The sequence below is a fragment of the Chelonia mydas genome, chromosome 14 (genome assembly GCF_015237465.2).
Source record: "Chelonia mydas isolate rCheMyd1 chromosome 14, rCheMyd1.pri.v2, whole genome shotgun sequence".
Lineage (NCBI taxonomy): Eukaryota > Metazoa > Chordata > Testudines > Cheloniidae > Chelonia > Chelonia mydas.
In genome coordinates, this window is record NC_051254.2 from 9,129,632 (window position 1) to 9,143,489 (window position 13,858).

Sequence of the window (13,858 nt, forward strand, 5' to 3'; positions counted from 1 at the left end):
GCGTACTAAGTACATTGCTTAAATATTTATACTAAAACTGACTTAAGCAATGACAGCACTTTTACAAGGTGCAGACCTAGCTTCCCATCCTACAAACATTTAAAGAGATGCGTAACTTTAAACAGTAAATGCTTGAAAGAATGGGACAGCAGTAACACTTTCAGATTTAAAAAAAAATTATGTCCTTTGAATTAGCAATAAATACTGAAATATATTCCCTAAATAAATATTGTAATTTTACGTATTTTTGTATTAATATGCAGGCTACACAGTAGTGAGCACACAGTAAAAAAGGCAAAAGAAATTGTTTAAAACTGCAGAAGAATCATTTTACTTTTCTACCAAACATTTATAATCAAATGTCAAAACAAGACATTTTTAATCCTTTTATGGTCAATTTTGACATGTCACACAGGCAAAGACATTTCTAACTTCTTATTGTATAATCACAGAAATTAAGAACCTAAAAACACATTCCCTTTAATTATACATTTAACGTCTTTGTTTTGGATTAGAGACCAAACAGGACTTTAACTAGATTTCTAGTGACTACCTTCCCCATGGAAGATTTTATACCCCAAACCATGCATCTATCCAGGAAGAACACTAACCATTTTATCTTTTCTTTTCTTCAAGAAGCTTTCAAAAATCAAATCAGCTTCAATAGCCATTGTAACAAAATTCCCCGGGCCAGGAGCTTTTCAGTATTCTGATGTTGAGTAGAGCAGGTGAACTTCCTCATTTAACTTCTCTCTCCACCACTTCTCTTCTCTGGCGAGGTCACAGTGTAGCAGACAGCTATTATGCTTTTAATCAGTTTTATAAGCTTCCCACTTCCTCCCCGACTCTGTTTTGCACATGCCAGTAAACACATGATTTCTCTGCTGCAGCTCATCTCTGTTAGCAAATTCCAAACTGGCTAAAACTTGCCTGCCTTCCACTATTTCATGGGAAAAACTTCTGGTCTATAGCAGTCAGGTTGCTGTCACCTCTTTGATTTGTCTTATCATTCCAGCCCCCAAACTTTTCAATTGGGCTTCCCAAACTGTCTAGAAACATTGTAGCTCTCGCTCCAACAGAGATTTGACTTCTGTCTGCAAGTCAACCCTCAACCCCTTCCTGGGACTCCTCCTCATGCTGCTTTCGTTGCTTTTTGTGAACCTTCCAGGTCTTGTTTGACATTACTTTTGTCCATCTTTGATTTCTGCAAGCATCACCATCCCTTGCTCCATTTGGGGTCAACAGGAACACCAGCTTACAATTCCTCTCTCCTATGAAACTAGATCCCACTGTTACCAGTGTTGCCTCTTTTCTACCCAAGTGGTTAGTCAAGCTTCAGGGCTATTAGGGATGTTCCAGCTGGAAGCAGAAATTGATGGAGTCTAGTATTTTGTTTGATGCAGTCTTGTTTACTTCCAAGGAACGTACAAAGTCCTGCTCCTTCAAACACAGGAGGAACCAAAAACAAAAGGAGGAGTTTCTAAGCTTCCAGCACCAACCTTCTTTAGCCAACAGATCCAAATGTGCTCTCTCCAGCTTTTCACAGGGTACTGTGCTCACAGAGGCTATTGCTTGACTCTCTTACTTTTCCTCTGCCTGAGCCTCTCTCTGTGTTCTTGTCTGTACTCAGTTTGTGTCATCTTTTACACATCTAGCCACAGGATCTAATGGAACCTCCTGCCCACCTGGGCTAGTTGCTGAGCAGATTCTATTAGGCCTTCCTTTAGGTATGGCCCTTAAGTATTTCTTACAACTATCTTAAGTGAAGGGCATGTTCACACATCAGTTTGAACACAACCCATCACAAGGTTTTACCCAGCTTATAACACAAGGAAATACAATACAAAACGAAAAGCCTGAAAATAACTCTCTTTTCTCTGGGCTCAGCATATTAATGCATCCCTCTAGAACCAGCCAATAGTAGGTCCTGCAAAAACCAGCCAGCTATAAACTGGAACTTTTTAATGTAACTTTTGGACAACAATAGGTGTTTATTGCAATTACTCTCCTTAGAGTACATAATCTTGAGAAAAACCTCTTCATTTCCCCATTGGATCAAAATGCATTAGAATATGGTTAGTGATGGAGAAAGTTTGAATTGGCAATGTATTCCCTTGTTTCAGTGGAGCTTGGTACCCAACCCTGTCTTCCTCTGGTGAAAATCAGGAGTAACTCCATTGAAGTCAATGGAGTCACAGTATAAACCAGAAGAATCAATGTATCCAAGACATTTATATCTTGACAGCTTAAGGGCTGCTACAGTATTCTATGTGATGAAGAGCAGGTTTTTACAATCAACAATACCTTTAATTAAAAAATAAAGATATCAAGACAAAGCACAGTACACAGTTATTTATTGAAATACTTGAAAAGGCCGCAATGGAAAAAATAGGTTTGTCATGAGGATTTTATATTCATTAGATTAGTTGATCCATTAAAAAAGGTGCTGTCTAAAGGTAATTCTAACCAGGTATATAACCCACTGTGAACCATGCAACTAATACACATTAAAGTAGAGTAAGCACGGTGTACTATTGTAGTTCTACCCCACACATAGCTTTTACAAGAATGATTTATCGTGAGGAATTAAACAGCAACACTTTTTGAATTATAAACATTTATAATATACAAATTGTTTTCCATCTGATCTGAAAGGGCTATAAAACATAGTGGAAAGTGAAGCAACACAGAATTACACAAAGCATATGAAGTCTGTCTGGCAGTTTTTAAAGTTTACTTTTTTCTTTTAAAAGAGGACTCTCAGACAGTTAAACATGTCAGAGGTCATGTAACATACAAAATCGTTAGGCCACATCTGCCACAGTGACTTTTTCCTTAAAATATAGTTCAGTGGGTAAATTGGTTGGCTCTTCAGTTAAAAAAGAAAAAGAAAGAAAGCCACATATTCCGCCTTGTATAGCCTGTAGTCCCAAAAATAAACTTCAGATGCATTTGAAATAAATAAGTAATCCATGAACAAGTATGATCCTTGAGTTGAACCCTACTCTACTGAAAATGAATTCCAATTATACACTCTCACTATGCTGAAACATCTAAGAACAGTATTTCTAATAACTTTTTGGGAAGCAATGTCTTACTGCCTTAATATGTACAGATTATTTACAACATTCCCTTTTAGCCTCACAAATTAGGCCATTTTAGTTGGCTGTTACAATGCAATTTTTTCCACACATTATGCAATACTGTAGTTATAGCTTTCATTTAAAAGAATCTTATGCACGAATTACAAATATTAATAAAGTAACTCTGCATATATAAATATTTCTAGCAGAATTTAAAGCATTCAGAATGTACATAATTTTTTTAAATTTTTATTTGGTAGGAGCCAGGTACTGCTTTTCAGATCATCGCTGCTTTAATAATGCTCTGTACATGGCAAAACCCAAAACTGCAAAGACTGTAGCACCAAAACTTGCTCGAAGCCAAAATGTGGAACTTTTGAGGTCTGCTTGTGTCACATGCCTGCAGTTTAAAAAGATAAAGATAATTAATTTCATGACAGGAATGTCAGGCACTTTGTTATGTCAAATAAAAATCTGCTTTTGGAAAATTATTATTAATACTTGTCACGCTTAAGCAGCACACCACTAGGGTTACAAAGTTTAATCAATGCAAGCATTTATACTTCTCTTAAAGGCTTAGGACCTGATGCTCCAGGATCAAGTCATTAGTCAACTGTGAAAGGGCGGAGGGCGGAACTGACTTATTTGACAGCAGCAAAAATTACTTCCTAAGGGAAAGCAGCTACAAATAATTAACTGCACATCCAGAGTGAGCAAATATCCCAGCACAGTGAAATACTAGTAAGATAATATTTTTAAAGGCCTCAGTTTACATATTTCTGCTTTTCAGAATTAAACCTTCCAAGCAATGTTGTATTACCAGTTATTTAAAGTGCTGTCTTGCAAGCAGTTAACTGACAAGTGACAAGTAATACTTCTCCAAAAGCTAGAACCACAACAATGACAATTTGCAAATCCCTCCCCAATATATAATCACAAAAAGAGCTACAGGTAACTGTTCATCACAATACTAAATTGAAAACTGTTAAGAGAATGACATGCTAGTGGAACAGGCAGTGACAGTGACATGAACAGAAAAAAAAAAAACAATGTAACAATAGGATGAAAGTGGTTGGATGACATAAAAAGCCACATTATTCATGACAAGATAGATACAGCCAATGAGCCACATCTCCCAGATACCACAAATAAAGTTTGTGAGCATGCTCAGTTAAACACTGCTAGCCATCTTCAAAATAGTCTCAAGTATGACAGCTTACCATAAAGCAGTAGATAAAGCGTTAAAAGTTATTACAATGACCTTAATTTAAAGCACACTAAGTTTCAAACTGATTGTTATGGAGGTGATTTAGAGAACCCACATAATATAGCTGAGTTTATATATCTTATATATTTGTATAACTATATTGAAAATAATGGGTTATTGGTTGGAAGCTTTAAAAGCAGTTACAGCACAAGGAGTATACAGATAGTCTGTGCATATACCATGTGCAAAACAGAGTTAGGCGACTATACAATGTGAATTACAGAACTATCATGCTGCTTTATAAAACATGGATTGTGTAGTTGTTGTTACCACAACATACAAATCAGTGTAAAATATTGTTTAGCAAACATTTATAGTAATAGTATGTCCTGTATATAAACACTTATTGTACATATAAATTTGTGCACTAGGGTATCACACACTGCAGAACAGACACAGGCTCTTCTGTTTATTTCTACTGAAGTGAAATGCAGCATATGAACAACCACTCACATCTGCTCTCCAAATTCCTATTCTTACTCAAAAGTTCCCTGTGAGATTATGATCTTGAAACAGACCAAACTCATGGTTTCTTGCAAGCATTAGTTCCCACAACTAATTTCTAAGAAATATCTCAGAACTAGATGTCAAGTAGTTTGGTTGTTTTTTTAAAGGCGAAAAATGGGAAGATCACCCCATTTAGGATATCGTTACCTGTCTTCAAGTAAATGTGGATCAAGAGATGACTCCATGAAGATGGAATCTTCTACAGAGCTGACGGCGTGCACCTGATGAATAATACTGCTCTCCTCGTCTGCTAACAGCATGGCACCCAACTCATCTATATGGAGTCTTAACCTTTTTTACACACATGCACAGTTTGCAGTTCATAGCATGGTTCAAAACAGGAAGTGACTCAATGTATGCCAAACTTACAACTCACACAAGTTATATTCAGCTGCTCATTTGTTTTCATCTAATTCTTTGCTCTTGTGCAGTTGTTAAAAACTTAACATATAAAAGTAGGAATTTGTTCAATGGCTAACTAGGTAACTAAATTAAATACAAAAAAAGAGCATGCTTAAAGACCTAGGAGGCTGTAGCAATAACCAACAAGAGCAAGGAAGCTGCTATAAAAGTTGGAAACCCATGCTTCTTGACTTTTATTTTACCCCAGGATACTGCAGTACACCTTACACTGTACACTACAAGTATGTCTTCACTACACACATTTTAAAAAGGTATGCTCTTAACTCAGGTTAGCTAACTCAAGCTAAAATAGTAGCAAAGACATAGGAACTCATCTTTTAACTCAGGTTAGCAGCTTGAGTTAAACCTATAAGGGATCCTGGGGTTGAATTCAAATTGCTAACCTGTGTTATTGGCCAAGCTGCTATGTCTTCACTGCTATTTTAACCCAAATTAGCTAACCTAAGTTAAGAACACCTTTCTGTAATGAAAACATACCCTAATTGCAGTACTTCAGCAAAACAGGCTGTGTTAATACAGGAGTATTAGCTCTACTTCTGATGGATTTCCTTTACTATTGTTGGGTCAAGTCTGTACTTTAAGAAAATGTAACTTTAAAATGTTTTTGTAGAGTGAATATGTACACTAAAACCTCAGTTTCAAAACTCCTTAAAATATAGAACAGCGTGTGTATATACTGACAAACTTTGAAGGGTGTATATTTTTGATATAATTAACAGCTCAAAAAAAATTTGAAATTGTCTGACAAAATATTTACATATATATTTTAAATGCATCAGTTTAAAAGTGTGACTCTATACTTGTTTAATTTAGATGCATCTCAACTTATCTACTGAAGCTCCATCTATCGTTCAAGTCAGTATTTACTACTATTTCCAATCTATAGTTTGGCCTTTTACAACATTTCTGCACATGTGAATATTAACAAGCATTACATAAGGAAGTCCTTGAGCATGGCTAAAAGTTATCATGTACCTTTAAAAGCAACTAAGGTAGTCTCATGATCATGCCAAAATCCTATTCCCATGTCAAAGCATCAGAGAATTTAATGACTCACTCACAGCATAGAATTTTTTTCTCCATTTAATCTAAGGCTCAGGGTAAAGCAGCTTTTCCTTTAACTAAATTAACCTGACCAAACTCTAAGGCCCAAGCCCTCATCCACTGAAACCAATAGGAGTCCTTCTATTGACGTCAATGAGCACTGGATCATGCCCTGTACTTTTTGGCAGAAATTCTTCCAAGGGAGTTAGGAGTCCAGAACCAACCAAAATTCAGTGGGACTTGGGTATCCAATTCTTTTGGGCTCCTTTGAAAGTCCCAGCCTTTACTTATAAATGTTTCATAGCAATCGGTGTACACAGCAAATGGAATCTTTCCACAACTCAATGCCATACTCACATCTCTTATTAAAATAACCCCAAATAACAAAAAGGGGAAGTTTTCCATGTGGTTCAACTTTAATGTGGTTATACCACATGAAATTTTGTCCCAAACTCTACAGCTTCCATAATAGTATCAAAGAAAGCTTTCACAGTTTAGGAGTTTCTTCTGATCTCAAATACACAGGCAAACCAAATATATTAAAATAATATTTCAAAATTTTAAAATGACATGTGAGAGATTAGGAATCTATAATATATGAATGGTATGTCAGAAGCTATTTTACTAGTGTCAGGTTAGCCAATAATAGATACTTCCACTAACTCCAAATGAGGGAAGAATTTGGTCCCTATCTTAAACAAGTTTCAGAGTAGCAGCCGTGTTAGTCTGTATCCTCAAAAAGAAAAGGAGTACTTGTGGCCCCTTAGAGATTAACAAATTTATTTGAGCATAAGCTTTTGTGAGCTACAGCTCGCTTCATCGGATGCCACAAGTACTCCTTTTCTTATCTTAAACAAGAAGACAAAGGTGATCCTAAATTAGAACTAGAAACTGCTGCAGAGTTTTATGAGATCTTGCCCTCTAGTAATAAGATTTAGCTCGTCAACTTCCTGTAGTTTATTAAGCTTTCAAAATAAGATTTCTATGTTAGACACATTTGCTCCACATTATATTTAGAAACAGAACCCAGGTTTAAAAATAATTTGGAAAGAAAAAGCACAGAACTTTGCTTCAAATTGCCCTAAAACACTGAGGCAAGTAGCTGTTTTATCACCTGCTATTTTAGTGACATATGTTGCAGTCTAGAACAGTGTTTCTTTTAACAGACTTTAACAACTCACAAGAAGTTAGCATCACACAGTAAGCAAGATATTAACTGAGCATGCTTATTAATTACACCTGGGAACCAACTGAACTGTCGGCCAATGTGGACAAGCTTTTAAGTCAACATTAGTAGCAGAAGAACCCCAAATTTGGGAAGATAATATTAGTTATAAAAAAATCTCCAAAAATTATCCACATGCTAACTGGCAAAGCATATAAAAAGAGTAGCAGATGAGGTCAACACCACCTTGTCATGATGGAAATGGACCAGCCATATGGATACTCACACCAAATGATAAATAATAAATTAACAAACAGCAAGCAACAGCAGTTTACTTTGACAAACAATATGTTTTAGCCACAAGTTGTTAAGCAACTGAATTTAAAATAAAAACACACTAAGTATACATGCAAGTTGCTGCAGCTTTCATTTAAATATTACATTTAGGCACGTAATTTTCTATGTTGTAAACACATTCTGGATATTAGAATTTTTTCCCCATTAGCCATCTAAAATATGAAAAGCAACAAGTGCATTTTAGTGCACACACAATGCCTGTGACAAGGTAAAAAGCCAGTTCAAGATACTCCATTTGTAAAACAGTGCATTAGCATAGCTTTGCAAAATTCTGCTTGGCTATAGCCAGTAATGAGTGGTAGGAAATGGTCAATAAAAGAGCATTAATTTTCATCATCATCATCATGGTAGAAGTGAATACATTTTTTTCTTTGCCTGTATAATTTAACAGATTTTTATGGTGATTTTGGAAGGCTGTAAGAACATATTCCCTAAAAATGTAAGTGCACTACACCATAAAGTCTAAACACTTATACTGGATTCAGAGAACTACTCTTTTCTCTATTACAGTTAGTAAATAGTGCTTTTTTCCAGATTGGGTTTCACAGAAGGAGGGTTTTATAGGCAACTGAAACTGTAGGAACAAATCCTAAAACTGTTGAAATAATCATGTTTTTATGTGCAAGGCTTTTTAAAAAAATGTTAAATAAAACCCCACTCTTATTTCCACTATTTCAATTTCAGAATCTAAGAATTAAACTTAACCGAAAAAATCTCCCTGATGGAACCATCATCATTCTCATGCATAAGAATCAATACAAACATCTTGTTTTTAACCATAAACTCAACTGCCAGAGTAAAATGCAGCCATTGTATAAGAGAAACAAGATGAATGAATGATTTAAAACCAACAAAGCAGAAAGAAAAAAAAATCTCATTGAACATTCCAAATAGATGCAGTACAGTAAAAAACAAAAACAAAAACAAAAAAACACAACCCCCCCAAGTTGATGGTTAAAAAAGGGTTAGAATTACACAGAAAAACGTTTTTAAAAAGAGGTAAAATAATGTAGTAAAAGGAGAGTGAATGCCAGCCAGACAAATGAAAATGAACACCTAAAGGAAAGAACAAATTAAAAATATAAAAATACAACAACGTACGAACAAGTGCTTTCTCTCACGCATGCAATCTGCAGTGTTTAGAATGCAGTGCCATCTTCCTAGTAGAATCTATGAACAAGGATCCTGGGTAGTTCAAACCAACAATCCTGCTCCTCCATAACAGATACATTAAATGGATAAACTTCCACATTTCTCTCACTCTGTTTTTCTGCTAAACTAGGAAATCCCAAAGGTATCCGTGAAGAGGGTCAGACACAAGAGACATTGAATGTAGGTGGATGCATGATTTTTCATTTGCACAAAATCACTGCTATTGTGTTAACTGCTGGGTTTAGAATATTAAAAATGATTACAAAATAATATTTTTGTCATCATGATTATATATAAACACTAACTAGCAACACCTGCTAACAATAGCAATTAGGCGTTAAATCTAAATGCATTTCAGTTTACAGATTAATCATGCATTCCTCTGCTATCTAGAGGGTTAATATTTCAGGGTGGGAGGGAGATCATGACATTAGCTTCTCCACTCAGACAGGTCTCCTTGCTTCCTAGTTAAGTAATGTTTTGCCTGACTTTCTGACTTAGGGGTAAGCAGCTGTAGAAGCAAGCAGAGAAAACCATACAAGGCATAACAATTGCATTTTAAAAACTTCTTAATTCAAATGCATTTTCTGTTGAGGCTGTGTTTTATAGACACTAAATCGACATCAAATAGTGTTCCCTCATTATCTCTCTTTCTTTAAATACCTTGTTTTCCCCTGTGAAAATGTTCTTTAAATCTACCTATTCTGTTAAACCAGAAAAACACCTCCAATGGCTCTCCTTGTTAGTCTATAATTAAAGGTTAATCTCTGCTTTCATTTTATGAAACAATATTTATGAGAATGAACAAACATCTTAGTTTCAGAGTAGCAGCCGTGTTAGTCTGTATTCGCAAAAAGAAAAGGAGTACCTGTGGCACCTTAGAGACTAACAAATTTATTTGAGCATAAGCTTTCGTGAGCTACAGCTCACTTCATCAGTTCTATTTTTCTTTAAAATACATTTATTTACATACACACTACTCAGTTCACTCTACTGAAGTGTGGAGAGATTGTGTGAAACTACGTATCCCATAATCTTTAGGGGTTCGGTAAGGAAATGCTGAGGAAAAGGAAGAGCTAGAAAGGAGGGGGGCTGGTTAGATAAACATATTGGTGGGCTGGACACCTAGACTAAAGACAATTCGCTTTAAGTAAATGACCAATACAACAGATCATAGAAAGCAAACTTTTTTCCAACATGGTCAGGGCAGAAGCTCTCCCATGCATTCTCCTCCTCCTCCAAATTATGAACCTGTCACAGAGAAGGTGGCATATTCTGGTGCTTGTGATTCCCAACCGTACAGTGTCAAGGACTGGGGGTGACTGCACTGCAAGACTGGCCAACAGAGGACAGCATGTCAGCCAAAGTCTCCACTATTATCTTGGATCAATCTAGTAAGGGATCTGATGGAGGATTCTCAAATAGGAGAGCAGCAAGGGGAAGAAGCAGCATATAGCTAAGAAACAGGGACAACTATCCATGGCCATTTTGAAAGGGGAATTGGGTATGGACTATGTGACTCCCCCATCCCCTTGGGGCACTCTCAGCCTTCCTACTGAGGAGTTTGAAGAGTTGCTGTTTTCTGAGATTTTCAAGTGTGTTAAATTGGCTGCATGGCTGGGTTTGAATAAATGAGTGGGGACAAGTTTCAAGGGGACTTTATGAGGGACAATTTATGTAGAAAAGATGCAACACGAATGAATAGCGTCAAATGTTTCATTGTCATTTCTAAGTCGACAATCTTAATTTTCTGAGCTAAAAGGTTTCTCTTCTATAAATTCACATTGTACTGTTATTAGTTGTGCACTGAACTCGAAAAGATACATTTCACTAAAACTCTCTCCATACTCTCTGCACACAAACCAGAAATACCATCAGAGCCCTTGTATACATACAGCCTGCATATAAAGATGATGCCTACTCTGTTTTACGACTATAATGATCTGAAACTAACAAAAGGTATCACACAAAACATGCAACACAAGACTTTCAGGATATACAAGAATGCATTCTAATCCTGACCTTCCAAGATCCATATCACAACCATCTGTCACTCCAAGAAAAATATGGAACATGGAGCCACTGCACTACAGAATTATTGTTCGGTTTGAACTCCCATTCATTTGCTGGGCCAAGATGACAGAATTTCAGCTGTTAGTAATTTGCGTGTGTGTCAAAGACAGGGGTTTAACCAACACAGCCTGCAATACAAGTAAGACAAGATGCAGCACTGTTTTCAATTATGAAAAATATTATCAAAAATATTTTAATGTTCATTTATCAATTATTTTTTCCAAAATACTTGAATGTTTGGGTGGTTAAAAATTTTCTACAGTGGCTAATTTTCTTAAAGTGTATAAGCAGGTTGTGTTTTGTTCAAGAGTAGCTGGCAGTTAAAGCTGCAGATTTCTTCACATCATATCCACTAATCTGTACAAACTGAAGATTAGTAAAATGTGTTTTGTATTAACTCCCACAAAGTTAAGTGGTATGAATTGTATTATAAACATAATTACTCTGAATAGTACTGCTCTACATAAGCCTTACTTTTGCCTGCAACAATACTTAAATAAAATGGATTTCTAAAATTCATGTCTAAGAAAGATACAGATCTCATTCATACTACACAGGTGTTTTATATATTATTCTAGTACTAAACAGATTTTAAAACATTGTTAATTTTTCATTCTCGACTATCTACCTAAAAAGATAGCAAAATATTGAAGAATTAGACCTATCGCCTAATTGGCTGAGTTGAGCATCAAGTTGGCAATGCTTCAATACATTACTATTAGATTAAGGCCTCAGTGATCAACTATACTTTTAAGTTAAAGAGGTCATAAAACTTGACTCATTTTACTGCAAATATTAAGAGAAGCATCTGTCTGGTGGATATGGAGTGAAAATCTGCATCATATAAAGTTACCAATTGCCTTTTTTTTTTTTTTTTTTTTTTTTAGTATTTTAAAAGCACGCCTGGTACCTAGTAAATAAAGTTAAGGACCTGTTAAGAACTGCAGTGAAGAGTTTGTTCTTTACAGATTGCAGCAAGTCTGAGTTGAGGAAGTTCTGACAGATGCAAAATGTACACCTGTTGCAGGCGCACATACAGCGTAATCGGGCATGGCTGCAAAAACACACAGAAGGACACAAGTTGAGATCTTGCTCATTAAACCAGGCACACATTAGGGCTGTGCCAAAACCAAGAGATTTAGGAATAAATTAGTTACATTTGAAAGAGGAAAGAAAGGTCAGCCGGGGAGGCAAGGGTAGACTAAAGCTGTGCAGAATTCCAGGGCTAGATGTTTTAAGTCTAGATGACACACTGGCAAACGCCTCCTTCTACACAGATAAAAACTGGAAACCACAAACATTAATAAAAATGTTTGTTATATCTCTTCAGGAACAAAGTATCATAAAGGTTGAATGGAATGTGTCTGCACAGCAATAGATAACACCCTCTTCTCAATCAAAGGAAAGGAAAATTGAAGAAGCCACATTTTCTATCACTCAGTAACAGAACACATTTTACTTTATAAGTGACACAAATAACCAATTTTTCCATTCCCCTTCCCTCCCCCCCAAACTAATATACACATGCTTGAAAACCAGGGAGGAATAAGGGATATTTCTAAGACAAACGAATACTCAATGCCACACACAGTTTTAAATGTCCTAATATTCCAGCACTAACGAATAAACCAAAAGTAAAAAACAAAACAGAAACCTTACCGATCTAATTCAAGAGATCCTATTATTAAAATCTAGATTTCTGGCTGAAGATGACATTACTTCTCTTTAATTTAAAGCCAATGCCAGCTGTCATACTAGAATCCATCTGTTATTTAATAATGTATATCTAGTTCACCACAATACATAAAGCTCCACCTACCAACTAAAGAGGGATGTAAAGTATGCTTAGCAACAGAGTGAGATGCTTAGTGAGAAGTAATGTAATTTTAAATATATTAAATCTGAAGTCTGACAAATACAGATATTTGGGCACCATATAAAATATGTAATAGCTAATAGATTTGTGAAACTAAGTCACAAACATTATTAATTACATGTCCTACATAGGCATTATTAACCAATGAAACCTCAGTGCATTTCTAGGGAATTATTGTACACTAAGTAATGTTACGAATCATAACTGTCTGTGGATCTGAATTGCAATAATTGTCAGGTAAGTCAATTTTATTTGTTTATGACTATGACTTGAAAATATTACTAAGTAGTACTGGGTCATTCATCTCAGTGGTTTCTTTCATTGCTTTAAACAACAAATAGGGCATACTGTGAATGTGTAATTCGGTGAATATTTAAGATACATTTCTATATACCTAAAATAATTGCTACAAATATGCTATGATTTTACCATTTTAGTAGAACATGGATTGCATCTTATTGCTAAGTGTTATAAAATGTGAACAACGTTGTGTCAGTTCATCAAATACTGATTACCATTTTGTATGTAAGAAAACAGAAAAATCCTAGATGTCACTTTCCTAGTTCTGCGGTACATGACTGTACTCTCAGTGACTTTCAGTCTTAAAGTAATCTCCCAGAAAGGCACTTGTTTATGTTATGGCTCTCAGACTCATGCATCTACTGGATATAATACGACAGGGGCATATCACTAACAGCCATTCAAAAGCCACCACTACTGTCCAGAATTCTATATCTAAACATGGACTCAAAAGTGCTGAGCACCTGCAATTTAGTTTTAAGTCAGTGGGAACTGTGGGTGCTCAGTACCTTTGAAACTCAGGCGCATATATGTATATGAAATATTATATCTTAATTGCACTCTCTGTTACTGTTAAGACATTTTGAAACAATGATTCATTATATTATTAA

The 13,858-nt window shown here is 35.6% G+C and overlaps 1 protein-coding gene across 4 annotated transcripts in view; it reads right to left on the reverse strand.

Annotated features, from left to right (window-relative positions):
- Positions 1–2,337: 2,337 nt before the first annotated feature.
- The window catches only part of RHOT1 (ras homolog family member T1), a 43,837-nt gene continuing 32,316 nt past the window's right edge, over positions 2,338–13,858 (reverse strand). For 2 of the 4 annotated variants that reach the window (XM_037913494.2, XM_037913496.1), the window contains exons 19-21: positions 12,003–12,125; positions 5,005–5,148; positions 2,338–3,483 (exon numbers count right to left, since the gene is read on the reverse strand). In XM_037913494.2, coding sequence (XP_037769422.1) covers positions 3,366–3,483; positions 5,005–5,148; positions 12,003–12,125 — 385 coding nt within the window. In that variant the 3' untranslated portion in view covers positions 2,338–3,365. The remainder of the gene's footprint in view (positions 3,484–5,004; positions 5,149–12,002; positions 12,126–13,858) is intronic. The other 2 variants (XM_037913495.2, XM_037913497.2) reach the window with 2 other exon arrangements.